This window comes from the organism of the source record quoted next, unplaced genomic scaffold, assembly GCF_019419815.1.
Source record: "Pyrus x bretschneideri cultivar Hongxiangsu unplaced genomic scaffold, Pyrus_bretschneideri_v1 Contig27, whole genome shotgun sequence".
Taxonomy (NCBI): Eukaryota; Viridiplantae; Streptophyta; class Magnoliopsida; order Rosales; family Rosaceae; genus Pyrus; species Pyrus x bretschneideri.
This window is the reverse complement of record NW_025999579.1, coordinates 5,047,996-5,060,606: the sequence shown is the minus strand read 5'-3', so window position 1 is coordinate 5,060,606 and position 12,611 is coordinate 5,047,996. Positions and strand designations below refer to the sequence as shown.

General features: G+C 36.4%; 1 protein-coding gene across 12 annotated transcripts; it reads right to left on the bottom strand.

The window, feature by feature from the left end:
* Nucleotides 1-420: 420 nt before the first annotated feature.
* LOC125467963 lies at nucleotides 421-7,679 on the bottom strand. Of its 12 annotated transcripts, XR_007259651.1 has the most exons (12): nucleotides 7,530-7,679; nucleotides 5,388-5,446; nucleotides 4,855-5,044; nucleotides 4,399-4,633; nucleotides 4,260-4,300; nucleotides 3,989-4,083; nucleotides 3,596-3,664; nucleotides 3,445-3,534; nucleotides 3,048-3,102; nucleotides 2,527-2,589; nucleotides 1,338-1,438; nucleotides 421-966 (listed from the first exon to the last, which is right to left on the bottom strand). XR_007259651.1 is itself a non-coding variant. In XM_048587606.1 (10 exons), exons 6-10 carry the CDS (start codon nucleotides 4,040-4,042, stop codon nucleotides 1,394-1,396), a joined length of 321 nt encoding a protein of 106 aa, XP_048443563.1. In that variant the 5' UTR covers nucleotides 4,043-4,083; nucleotides 4,260-4,300; nucleotides 4,399-4,633; nucleotides 4,855-5,044; nucleotides 5,388-5,446; nucleotides 7,530-7,679; the 3' UTR covers nucleotides 421-1,393. The 12 variants fall into 12 exon arrangements, 1 of the variants encoding a protein (XP_048443563.1); XR_007259650.1 differs by lacking the exon at nucleotides 3,048-3,102; XR_007259657.1 differs by lacking the exon at nucleotides 3,048-3,102 and having other exon boundaries at nucleotides 421-825.
* Between the last annotated feature and the right edge of the window lie 4,932 nt (nucleotides 7,680-12,611).

The window sequence follows — 12,611 nt, the reverse complement described above, 5'->3', positions numbered from 1 at the left end:
AGGTTTATATCCCCCATTTTTTTCATGTATTTTAATTTATGTGTTTTTTCTTGTATTACAAGAGGTTAGGTTTATATCCCTCTATCTAATAAGTATACCATTTTTCCGATATCAATAAATTTCCCTGATATAATCAAGCTTTTTTGAGAAGGAAAAATTAAATAAAAGTTTGCAAAAACAAGGATCATAGCTTTAAAAGAAAACTAATGAAAATAGCTTGAAAACTTTGAATTTTAACGATAATGACAAAATAAAAGATAAAATGAATAGTACCAGAATTGACTTTTTAGTTTGAAAATGTGATTTTTCGTTAAAATGAACAGTATCATAAGTTTTTCGTTAAAGTTCCCTAGTTTTAAAGAAGAAAATTAAACCCTTTTTTGCCGGGTGAAGAACAATTAAACCTAATTATTATAGAAATGGAATAGCAACGGTTGGTATTTTATATAAAAATTAAACCTTCTACGTATATAATTAGGTTTAGAAGAAAATTAAACCTAATTAATATTGTAGAGCAAGAAATTTAAAACACTTGGGATCTCTTCCAATGTGCCATACATTGATCAAAACTTGTGTCTTAGCTTTAACTAGAAATTACACCTGCGCGTTGCTGCGGAACGATTTGTTTTAGGCGTAATCAGATGAATGAAACACATTTAAGTTGAATGAATTCAACACAATTATGAACAAACAGAGGGATACATGAGTGAAAGAGGTCGATAAGATAAGCAGTTTATGCTACCTTGTGCCAAAAAATTTATGCTAGTACGCCCTCGTGTTCAAGGAGCAATTGAAAGAAAATAGTTCATGAACGTCGCGCTTCTGCTGGCAGAGTTGGACTCATATCAGGATCAATACAAGTTCTAGGAAAGGATTGCCAAAAGAATGCATGCATAACTTCTTCTACAGTAAATGTGTTCACCTGAGTCACAATCCCCTTGCAAGGATTGTAAAACTCAAAGCTTACTGCCCAAAACCAAATAATTTGTACCATTTACATGCTTGTGCAACATATACCTTACAAACATAAAAAATCGAATACAAATTTGTAAATCATGGACGGATTTTGTTTTACATTTTTATAATCAAATCAAGTGGCAATTTAGCATGTAAAATTACAAACTTGAAGCAACTAGAGAGAGCAAAAATTAAGATGTAGAGATATCCTCAAACTTGCAACATACTGTACGGAAGCTAACCGTAGAGGTTTGTGAAGCAAACTTGCAACTAAAAAATGCATGATGAAATGGATTCATAGTTTTCATGCATGACACAACCCTATATTATTCCATAAGTCAACTTAATATCATTTCAAAAAGTGAAATTATAATGCTTACTTGTCACAGAAAGGGCAATGCCAAAATGAAGGCATATGGCAAAACTTCTGTAGCATTCATTGCACTTTGTAGCCGATACATTTTTGCCTATCTGATGGCATCTGCTAACACAAAAAAGGCCACCAAAGGGAAGCTACGTCTACTTTGATTCTTATATCATGCGATAAATAGAACAGATAGATGATGTTTTCCATATCAATACCATACTAAGAAATCTAAAGGACGCAATACAGTAGCTTACTAATTCAAAAGATTCAATGAACTATAAATGGACCAATGGTTAATCGAACAAATTCAATACAACTGAATCACATTCTAATTTTAAGCTAAGCACTATATTGCCAAGAAAAGTGCCCATATTGTTGTGAATGTAAAAAAAATGAGTTAGCACTATCCACTGCTCATTTTGCTAAACGAAAAGCCTAGAATCTATTCATTTCAAGTAAGTAAAAATCCAGAACAGGGAGATGGAGATATTGGACGTTGAAAAGTGAATAAATTGCCATCTTAACAATCGATTTAACCTATATACACCCACAGGTATCAAATTCGATCTTGGATAAAAATAAAACTGCTGATGAGATAACTAATTCCTGGTGTGAGTCATCACTTCTACTTTTTATGGCAATGATTACTTAAAGTTCTTATGCATACCAGCTCTCACTGGACTCAACAACACATGGAGGTAAGGACCAATCCAGTAATCTTGAGAAAAGGGGATCCCTGAACCCTCAAAACCCACATACATCTTTTGGCAAGATAAGTCACATTGCCAAAGCACAAAAGAAAAAATAATAATAATGTATTGACACATTTAAAAAGAAATTCCGAACCTTTTGTACAATGCAAGAAGGTCTGGGAGTACTGAAAAAAAATGTCTATAAGAAGTATTCAATTTTTCCTTTACTATGCTCAATTATGTGGATGTGCATTGTACTGCTATAATGATGACAATTATTTGTCAAACGCAAGTGGATTTCTACCATTTTATCAGAAAATGTTAATATCAAAGGAAAGTAAGCTTGTATGGAATAAAAATTGTTTAAAATTAATGACCATATTAAGAACAGAAAAGTTTCAGCAAATAATTGAATGTAATACACTAGACATAGATGAGAGGATTGAGTAATTAGGAATTCTATCATTCATGTGAAAAAGAAAACATGCATTATAGTTGAAACAAGTCTACCTTTACTTGGAGCCTTAACTTCAAGTAATCCATTATCTCACCAAGCATGGCAGCTTTAATCGTCTGCACAAAACGGAAGCACATAGAATACAGATGATGAGTTTCTGCACAAAGCAACTAAAATGACATAATACCTAAGATCCAATGAAGTCAAATTTTGCTTGCTATATATGGCTATGCATGCTATTAGAAACATCCATTTGTAGATCGTAATGTGTCATCAATATCATAGTTTCAAGTAATAAGTCTACTACATGGAGGAAAAACACAGAAAGGTGAAGTAGAAAAGCCGAAGACATAATACTTGGGCCTCTGGCAGGAATAGTAAGTTTCTGAAAAAATTGCTAAACCATCTTACAAATTCAATCGTTAAACGTTATACTGTAACCCAAGACAAAGATAAAATTATACAGTTTGTTTACAAATCAAAACAAAGTGCTGCTATAATCCGCAATCGCTATGAATCATAAGATGGTAAATGAGAGAGAGAGAGAGAGAGAGAGAGAGAATTTGAGAAGCACCTGCTAACATTACCAAAAAATTGAAAATGGTGGTTTTCATATGAAGATAAGGCGCCTAATATGAAATCAGGGCACAAAAATTATAATTAAAAATTTTATGTAAGGTAAAAACCTAATTCATTGATTAATTAAGACAAATGACTAAAAACATCAACTTTTCAATTGTTATCAGTATTACATGGACTAAAAGAACAGGAGAAGTAAGATTTCATGTAGAATATCACTTCTATAAACTAAATCCAGTAAATCAGAGAAACATGTACTACAACAGTACACGACTGAAAAAGAGAGAGTACAAAATCCAGTCTACTGCTTAAGCATGACTCTATGTAAGATTCTTTTCCCTTCCGTTAAAGTTTGAACAGACCAACATATCACATTAAGGAAAAAAAATCACCTTCTCAGCCTTGGCAGCAGCTTGTGCAGATTTTCCATACAATTCTTCTCTAACAGCAAGTTGGCCCTTCAATTTCTTATCTTTCAAGCCCTGAAAACACAAAATCCAAGATGCAGTGACAAATAACAATGTGTAAGTTTCTAGGCCAAACCTCCAAATTTGCTTCTGCTCCTCTAAGAAACTTCTTCACTCTCTTATCTAACTCATCAGAAATCTTCTCCTGCAAATTAAGGTACTGCCATTTTATTTTCTCATTCCCTTTTTAAGAAAATTATGTGCACATAAGAGCCTAAAGTTCAGCTCTCACGTTGGTGAGTTAAATAGTGTAATGTACAAAAGGTTAGAGCTTAATCCAGTGCTATCATAACTAAAATACCAAACTATCAAAACTCGAAAATCTCCACCTAACAAAACATCTAAAAAACATATTTTCAATGAGATTGAGTATAATCATGACTGCAAGCAGATCTTGTGGGACTGCTACAAAAAATATAAACTAGTTGATTTCCGTAATAAAATATAATCAGTTGATTTTCAGGCGTACCTGTTCCATTGCAGGCACAGTGTCAATAGTGCCACCATCTTGTTTCACACCCATTTAGCTTACAGCAGTTTTGAATCCTTCAAACGCAAAATGCCCTGAAACTTGATGAGTAATACAATTCAATGACGACATTCAAATTTTACTTTTCCAAAGAAAAAAAAGATGGTCCACATAAATCTTTTAGCTTGAAAATCCACACCCACAAACCAACCCAATTCAAATGGTGAATTTGTTATAAATGAACACTACGATTTGAGGATCGATCACATACCAGCTTAACAGCCACCTCCTCCCCACTGTGTACATTTACACCTAACACCAGAAGAGCAATTTCATTACAAAACACATTAAATTAACACAATGAATAATTTTCTAAGGAAAAAAAGGATATCAAGCACTAATTACCATACCTAAATAGAGTTCTCCGAAAGACCCACTCCCAATCTTCCTCCCCAGCTTAAACTTCCCAGCAACCACATGCTTCATGATGCAACAATGTCCAATATGATTTGACCCACAGACTCAAACTGGCTTTATTTCACAACAATTTGTGCAAAATTCTTCCTTCCTAATCAAATCCAGCTGCACGGCATGCTCAACCGGCAAAAATATGCATATCCCCTTCTGATTCATCCACTCTGAAATCTGCAACCCATAACACATTATTATGAAAGCAGACAAATTTCCAATTACTTATGATACAAACGAACACATTAACTAACAAAAATCCTAATTCCCTCTTTCACTCACTTTCTTTAACTAGTCTAAAATTTAATTACTTTGATGCTTCTTTCATTTTCTTTCATTTTCTGAGCAACCAAACAGGGGATAACACAAATTGCAAGGTAAGAAAGAAAGATGGAAACCTGGAGGGCTTGGAAGAAGCGTTTCCGCTTTCGGAGGTCGTGAATGGTGCGCAGAAGCTCTGTGACTCGGACTTTGTTGCCATTGTAGACGCAGTCGTCGATCTCTGGAACCACATTCAAGCTAGGGTTTCCGAGCAGGCTGATTTTGTTGTAGAGGGTCAGCTACTTGGTCCTGCTCGTGTAGCAGGACCTGCTCACCATCGCATTTCGGATTAGGGTTCTGGCGAAGAGCTTTGAATCCATGATTTGGGGTTTAGGGTTTTTGGAGTTGGGGGAGAAGAACCAGAGAAATGAAAATGAAGGGGGGCTTTCGGAGGAATTGGGAGAAGAAGAGAAGCAGCTGAGACAGAGAAGCGAGCTTTCCTCGTGTTTTTCTTGGTACAGATACTCATATTGTGCTTAATTAGCATCACACATCATGATATTAAAGTTCTAATCATGTTAGACCTATGCCATGTAGCATATGCATTCAACTCAAGACCCTAACATCACAGGCCAAATTAATTGATATTATCAAGAAGTTGAGACTTTACCAAAGCAGCAAGGCAGCAGTTGCAAAATTCACAGTCAAAAGCTTTCACTTTGTTTTGATCTGCAAAATACCAAAAAGACATTCACGATCGAGGAAGGAAAACTTATTTCATTAAAGAATGCACTTCAGCCATTATCAAATTGTCAAGCGAGCGAAACGTATAAAACCATACACATTTACACAGCCAAACTGTAAACTTTTTATCAGCAAAAAAAGACAACAATTCACCTAAGAATAAACATAAACTTACATATTCAAATTGGTATGACAGTTTTTAAAGACTGAAAAACTGAACCAACAGACATTTGTTTGAATATCAAACTCATTGTGTCATTTGAATTCAGTTGAATACATAAGCTACCAACACAATCACTCTGCTACCACATGTGCTAAGCTATTAATAGCAGAGAAAAAAAAATTTACAGAACAAACTCACAACCAAACGATCAAACCATCCGATAAGAAACGATGAATCAAAGCAATTTTCTATCAAACAACTAAAGACCTTGGAAGATGCCCTAACTTACTTGGGGGAGTGGAGGGAGAGTAACCGATAGGAACTAAGACATTAATGGTTTTTCTTTTGCATGTAGTTCCAAAGGAACAGACTCGGTAGAATCTTATACAACAGTCCTACAAATTATATTGTGGAACATCAAATATATCAACCTTTTCTGACCCTTTATTTCATGCGTTTCTGGCTGCCTTATTACATGAGCCAGCAAGCCAGCGTATTCCCCATGTCTTTATATGGATCATCCCAGAAGCATGTTCTTTTATTCACCTGCCCTCAATATAGAACAAACTCATCCATCTTTTTACATGACACTCTCCTGTCTCACTCTTATACTTGCATATGTCATACACAATATGTGCATGCTCACAGCCAACAAAGTGTCATGACAGTATGAAGGGAAGAAAAATATAATAATAAGTGATAAAATTAGGGAAATTGGATGTTGTATGCACTATTATAAAAATCTTTTGCTGAAATAGGAAAATCAACACTACCAACATGAATTTTGACACGAAAAATATCTCATATGCCCTGTCTTAATCACAATTAAGGGAACATTAAGCATCTTAATTAGTTTACAAAATTAATAGCAAAAGTCACATTTCAGCAGAAATCAGAGTTTAGTGGCAGGGACCAAAAGAATCTCAGTAAAAATGAAACAATTCCAAACAAATAGAAAGAACTCGAGAAAAAGAAAAAGGAAAAAATAAAATAAAAAAACTGGAGAAACAATTTCAAACAAATCTTTAAAAAGCAACTGCACCCGTTGCTCACTGTCTCTCTCCCCAATTCCAGCTTCTCCCTACATCTATCTCTTTCCATCGGCTTGCAATCATGTAAACTTGTACCATGGAAAATGGAGACAATGAATCAAAGTAAAACATTTGGAAAGCATTAAGGCTTCAATAATTCAAGGAACTTTGCTAAAATTCCATGCTACAATCAGTAATCTGCCAATGCACCAAGAATGTTGAATAGTTATAATTCTCTAATGTGATGTCTGGAGGAGGAAGTTTAAAGTACAGAGGGATTTTAGATTTGGTTGTTAAAAATGTACAAAAAAAACATTAGACTAAATGTATGAAGCTGCTATTAGAAGAAAATGGAAGTTCTTCCAAAGTCGGATTCTAGTTTTTAATCCTGTAATGATTTCGATCACTGGGCAAAAATGATTTTCTAATACATGATGGACTTGTTATTTCTCTCCCGAGTCATGTTTTCTAATTATTTTCTTCTAAAGTTTTGGCTGATCATCCAAATTGCAACGACATTCAACCTTTGGGACTTACGTAAATTTGGGGCAAAAAAAAAAAAAAAAAAAAACAGTCAATATACAATGGCTTGTCATTTTTCAACCTATCCAATTCAAAGTAGCACATCTCTAATTCAACATATCCAATTCATATCAGCACATATCCAAATTCCAGTTCAATAAACCACATATCCAAATCAATTCAAACTAAATACCTAATATTCAATCACATATCCAATTCAAACAACATGGCTAATATTCAAGAACATGTCCAATCTTTAAGCACATTTACAAAACAGATTTAGAACACTATAAAATCCTCTTAGTAGCAGAACATAAACATCAAAATCCAACAGAAAGACAAAGCAGCATACCAGTTCTCTATCTTGTATGCTGTTTTCAGGTGGATCTTCCTAACTCGTCCCAAAAAACCGTGCATATAGTTCACCTGCAAGCATCATCCCACAGCCAAAAATTAGAGAGAACCAAGGAATACATAAGGAACCAAGAAATGGGATAAAAATCAATCAACAAAGGAATGAGAAGCAAAATTAGAGAGAACCAAGGAATACATAAGGAACCAAGAAATGGGATAAAAAACAATCAACAAAGGAATGAGAAGCAAAATCAATGCTTTCAAAGTCGTATGGCATACTGGCTTATCACAATTCTTTGTTATATTATACCCACATTATATATGGATAAATTTAAATAAAAAAATAAAAGATAACCAAATCATACATCTCTCTGTCTATCTCTATCTCCCTATCCATCTCTCTCTATAAAATCAGAAATCCCCCAAAACCGGACCTAACATACTAAACAATTAGAAAATCTAAGGCACCATTAAAGAATACAATTTAAAAAAGAAACTCATCTTTGGATTGGAGGTGTGCAACGCAAGATCCGGCACACCCTACTCTCAGTAGGGTTTGTTGATGACCCCTACCCCGTCTCCTTGAAATCCCAACGACCCATATGGTCTTCTCTGACCATACCGACCCTCCCATCTGCAGAAACAGCGCCGAGACCCCTACCCCTCCCCCTCGCTCTCCTTCCATCGCCATCTTTCTCTCTCTCTCTCTCTCTCGCAGACCCTCCCCGAAACGACAACAAATGATACCTGCCCGGTGACCCCCTATCTCGCCCAAAATTGAGAGGACAAAATTACCCTTCTTAATAGACCATCCCCACCATCGGATCGTAATCTACGATGGACAAAAATGTAATTAAATAAATTGGGCCTCGCTAAAGGCCGGGCTTCCCAGCCAAAACCAACACATTTGGGCCTGGCTGAGGGCCGGGACGCTGACCCAAAACCAACAGACAGATCAATTGCATGGTTGCAATTAATCTGAAACTCAGGTTGAAACACTGTTTATTTCTACAGTGCCAATTCCAAACCTTTCTTTTAGACTAAAGTAATGTCATAACTGTAAAGTTCTAATGAAGGATGATGAGTGATAATAAAGATTACTTGGATTACAATTAACTTGTTTTATGGATTGTTTGTGATACAAGTGATCTAGTAAATCTCGATATCGTGAGGATTATGGAGTCTTAACTCCATGCAACTAAATTAATTATAGGAACCCTTTATGGGATTCAATGCAAAGATATTGAATCATGATGACTCAATCATAATTAAGATGATGGGGATACACAACTATTAATAGGCAGTAAAAGCCCTAACTATATATATGATGTTATAGTTCCTGCTGTCATACGTAAAAAACCATAAGAGTGATTGAGACCTATTCACACAGAAAAGGGACTATCGTGTACTGGGAGTAGAAGACTGCCTTATGTCTTCTTCAATGGCGTCTCATTCAAGTAGGAGTTCTTGTATCAATTCATGTAATTATAACATACATGCTTGTGTTATCTTTAAGCTTATTGTAACCCTAGTACCAAGTTGATTCAATTTCAATCAGTATTTTTGTATATACTGGTTATAATAACCACTTATTTCCACTTCTGGGGTCGTACCCTGGGCACTAGTTATGGAACTGGTAGATGTAAGCGAAAGGTCTCCATCATCGCCTTCAAAAAGTGCTTGAGTACGCCTGTTTTGTTCCCAACTATTCCCCTTACTTCTTTATGCAATTTCTTCATGACCCTTGGATGCCTCAAAAGGTCAGTCATTGCCCACTCTAGGAATGTAGATGTTGTATCACTGCCAGCAGCAAACATATCCTACAAGAACGAAATGTTTTGGTTAAGATATTAACCTCTAACATACAAGATGAGAGAGAGAGAGAGAGAGAGAGAGAGAGAGAGAGAGAGAGAGAGAGAGAGAGAGAGAGAGTTTACCAAGATGAGAGCTTTTATAGGTGACTGTTTCAATAGGAAAACGGCCAGCCAAGTGTTCTTTCGGAATTGAAAGCAAAATGTCGACAAAATCCTTTTCGTCATCATCCCCCTCTTTGAACTACCGTTTATGTGTCCCCGATATTGATAGTTACTAATATTTTTGTTTAGTCTTTAGGGCCAATAAGTCAGAAAGATAACATTATCATCTACGTGCACACACATAACCTTAACCCACAAGAAACGAAATATTACAGACTTTTTTCCAACACGTCAATTCAAAGAAATTTGGGAACATCAGCAAAATCCTCCTCGCTCACCATAGTCAACATCCGGCCTGCCGATTCTTGTCAGCTAAAGAAACAATTAACAAACACTAATTTAACTTTTTATTTTTGTTTTCTTCAAGGGATTAGTTAGCTAGTCCACCAGTTTAATCTTCTCGGGGAGAAGACAAAACAAAATATGGTGCTGGAGCATGTATGCAAACAATCATGATCTTACGCGTCTCCCTATATCTGCTTATGTTATGAAACTTTAGGGCACGCGTTAGCCGGAGAAAGGTAGCTAGAATATATTCATCACAAGAAATCATTAAATACGCTAGCATGATATAAAAGCGCAGGTAATGCCAGTTGGCAAAGTGACGTTAAGCATCCCTAGCAATACGAAAAGAGAGGTCATGATGATATCATGTTTGGGCGAAGTGACAATAGACACATTGAACCGTCGAATATACTCGAAGATCTCGAACTGGTCTTCTAGTTCCAGAGAGAGTTCGCAAAACTCCGTTTCTCCCTATCTTTGCTTATGTATGAAACTTTAGGGCACATAGACGCCCTCTATAACAGTTAAAATTGACATCAAACCCCCAACCAAAACCTATTAGAAGATAAAAAATGCTACTCTTACATTCACATAGCGCAACCTAAGTGCTAGGCGGCTGGCCACCGTTTTTGCGCTAGATGGCTGGTGTAACGACCCGTCCCCAATTATTACAATTTTATAATTTTAAAATATGAAATTACGAAAATGCCCTTTGAGGCAAATGCGTTCACTTTGTTGACCACCTTGTCATGTCACGTAAGATCCATTTTCTTGGCGTATTATCATAGTACTCGTCGTCACGAATGTGTGGGCACAAACGAAACGTAATTTGGAGCTATAACGAAGGAGTTATTAACATTTAAAGTTTGGGGTATTTTAGTAAATTTAACCTTCAGGCTCCAGCACAATCTGAAGCAGTCAGGAAGTGCCACGTGTGTGGCTGAGATGAAAAAAAAATGAGAGAAAAGGAGGAACCAGACTAATCAAAAGGAGGAGGTGAAAAGGGAACCAATGGGAAGGGAGAGAGAGGAGGGAAGGAAGAGAGAGGAGAAGTACCGAATCACCCTTGACCCTGCTTTTCCTTGCGACTTGACCCGATTCTAATGCACAATTCCGGTGAAATTTCATCGATTTTCTGACAAATTAAGTTGATCCACCACCTAGAAAACATTTCACGATCTCCCCTCGTCCATTTACACCCAAAAATATATGCAAATTAGCCTCAGGTGTGGGTAGAAATGCACCGTACGGGTTCATAGGTGCATTGCGGCGAATCCGACGTTCCTGCAAAGATTTTCTTTGATTCCCACCACTAATATACTTCCCCTAACCTCAGGAACAAGTTCCAAGCCTTGGTTGGTGCGGCAGAGCACCAAAGAAGTCGAATCAAAGGCCACCATTTTTAGGGTTTTCGACGGGTTTGAGTGAAATTGGGGTTTTTCCTGGCTAAATTGGCCTTAGTAACAGGTATGAAAGTTGTTCCTCTCATTGAGATCTTCATTCCTATAAAATTTGGGAATTTTTGGAGTTGTTTGATTTTCCAGCGAGTCGGAGCAGCCGGCCACCACACAGCGGCATATGAGGGAAGAACCCAAGGTCCCTCCTTAGGTTCCTCAACATGCCGAATTCGAATCCGCCATCCGTTTTCTCAAATTCTAATGTTTTAGTAGAGTTTTACTAAAAGGTCCATAATTGTGTTTAGGCGCGTTGGCGGGGAGCGACTTCATCCTCTCTAGTTCAAGCGGTTCTCAGGCAATAAAATATGTGAGTGGACCCCTTCATAACTTATACATTTTTATAAAATATTAGCCTAGCATGCATTTCACATTTCATGATTTAAGTATGTTTTATATATTGCTTTCCGAATTTATATATTTACGGTTGATGAAATATATTGATTTATCGAATTTACATATTACTAAAGTTTACGAAACGAATCATGGCTTTTTATGATTTATGAAATAGTGGATTTACGGATATGGATTTATTATGGTTATGATGATGGTTTGAACTAGAAAGTTATATGATTTTATGAGATGATTTTATGAGATGATGCTTTGAGCATTTGAATTCCGAGATTTAATATGAGTTTTTGAGACGTTTTTAGTACTTATCTAGTGGGTTATCATACGGCACATCTGCACATCACGGGTATAGATGTCTACGGCCATAGGACACAAATGATGGAGGAGTGAGATATGATATATTATATACCCCCAGCTTCATCGCCGAAAGCAGTGTCAGACAGCTTCACTAACCACGGCTAGTGTCGATGTGGATGTTATGCTATTTGATTTAGCTTCACCTACGGGTGATGGACAGGTTATTCAGCTTCACCTTCAGGTGATGGACAGGTTATATAGCTTCACCTTTGGGTGATGGACATGTACTGCCTTCAGGCGACTATGATACCCCTAGTTGAGTACTGCATTGATGAGATTTACGGATTTACCTTCGGGCAATGTTTTCAGCATTATTAAGCATGGTTTTACACATACATGTTTTACGAAGGTTTTGCGTGGCATGCTAGGGTTTTATAAAACCTATATGTAGTATAATATATGTTTTCAAAACAGGGGGATAGTATGTTCATAAGGAAAATGGTTTTCCTATTACTAGTATTATTTTTATAAACTTTGGTCCCCTCACCTTTTATGTTTTTACACCCCCTCAAGAGTTAGGATCGAGGCACATGATCCCGACATTAGGAGTCTACAACATAAGTAATCTCGAGTCCTCTTAGTATAGGTATCATTTCTTTGTTCATACCTTTTCATAATAATTCTTTCCTATTATTCTTGAGTAGTTGTATGCTCTGA

Bases quoted from the DNA above. Each gene is read 5' to 3' on its own strand.
- LOC125467963 (XM_048587606.1), bottom strand. From the start codon at position 4,042: ATGGGTGTGAAACAAGATGGTGGCACTATTGACACTGTGCCTGCAATG. The intron at 3,665-3,988 runs GTACGCCTGAAA...CTTAATTTGCAG, and splicing joins CTGTGCCTGCAATGGAACAG to GAGAAGATTTCTGATGAGTT. The intron at 2,590-3,444 runs GTGATTTTTTTT...CGTTTTGTGCAG, and splicing joins CTGCTGCCAAGGCTGAGAAG to ACGATTAAAGCTGCCATGCT.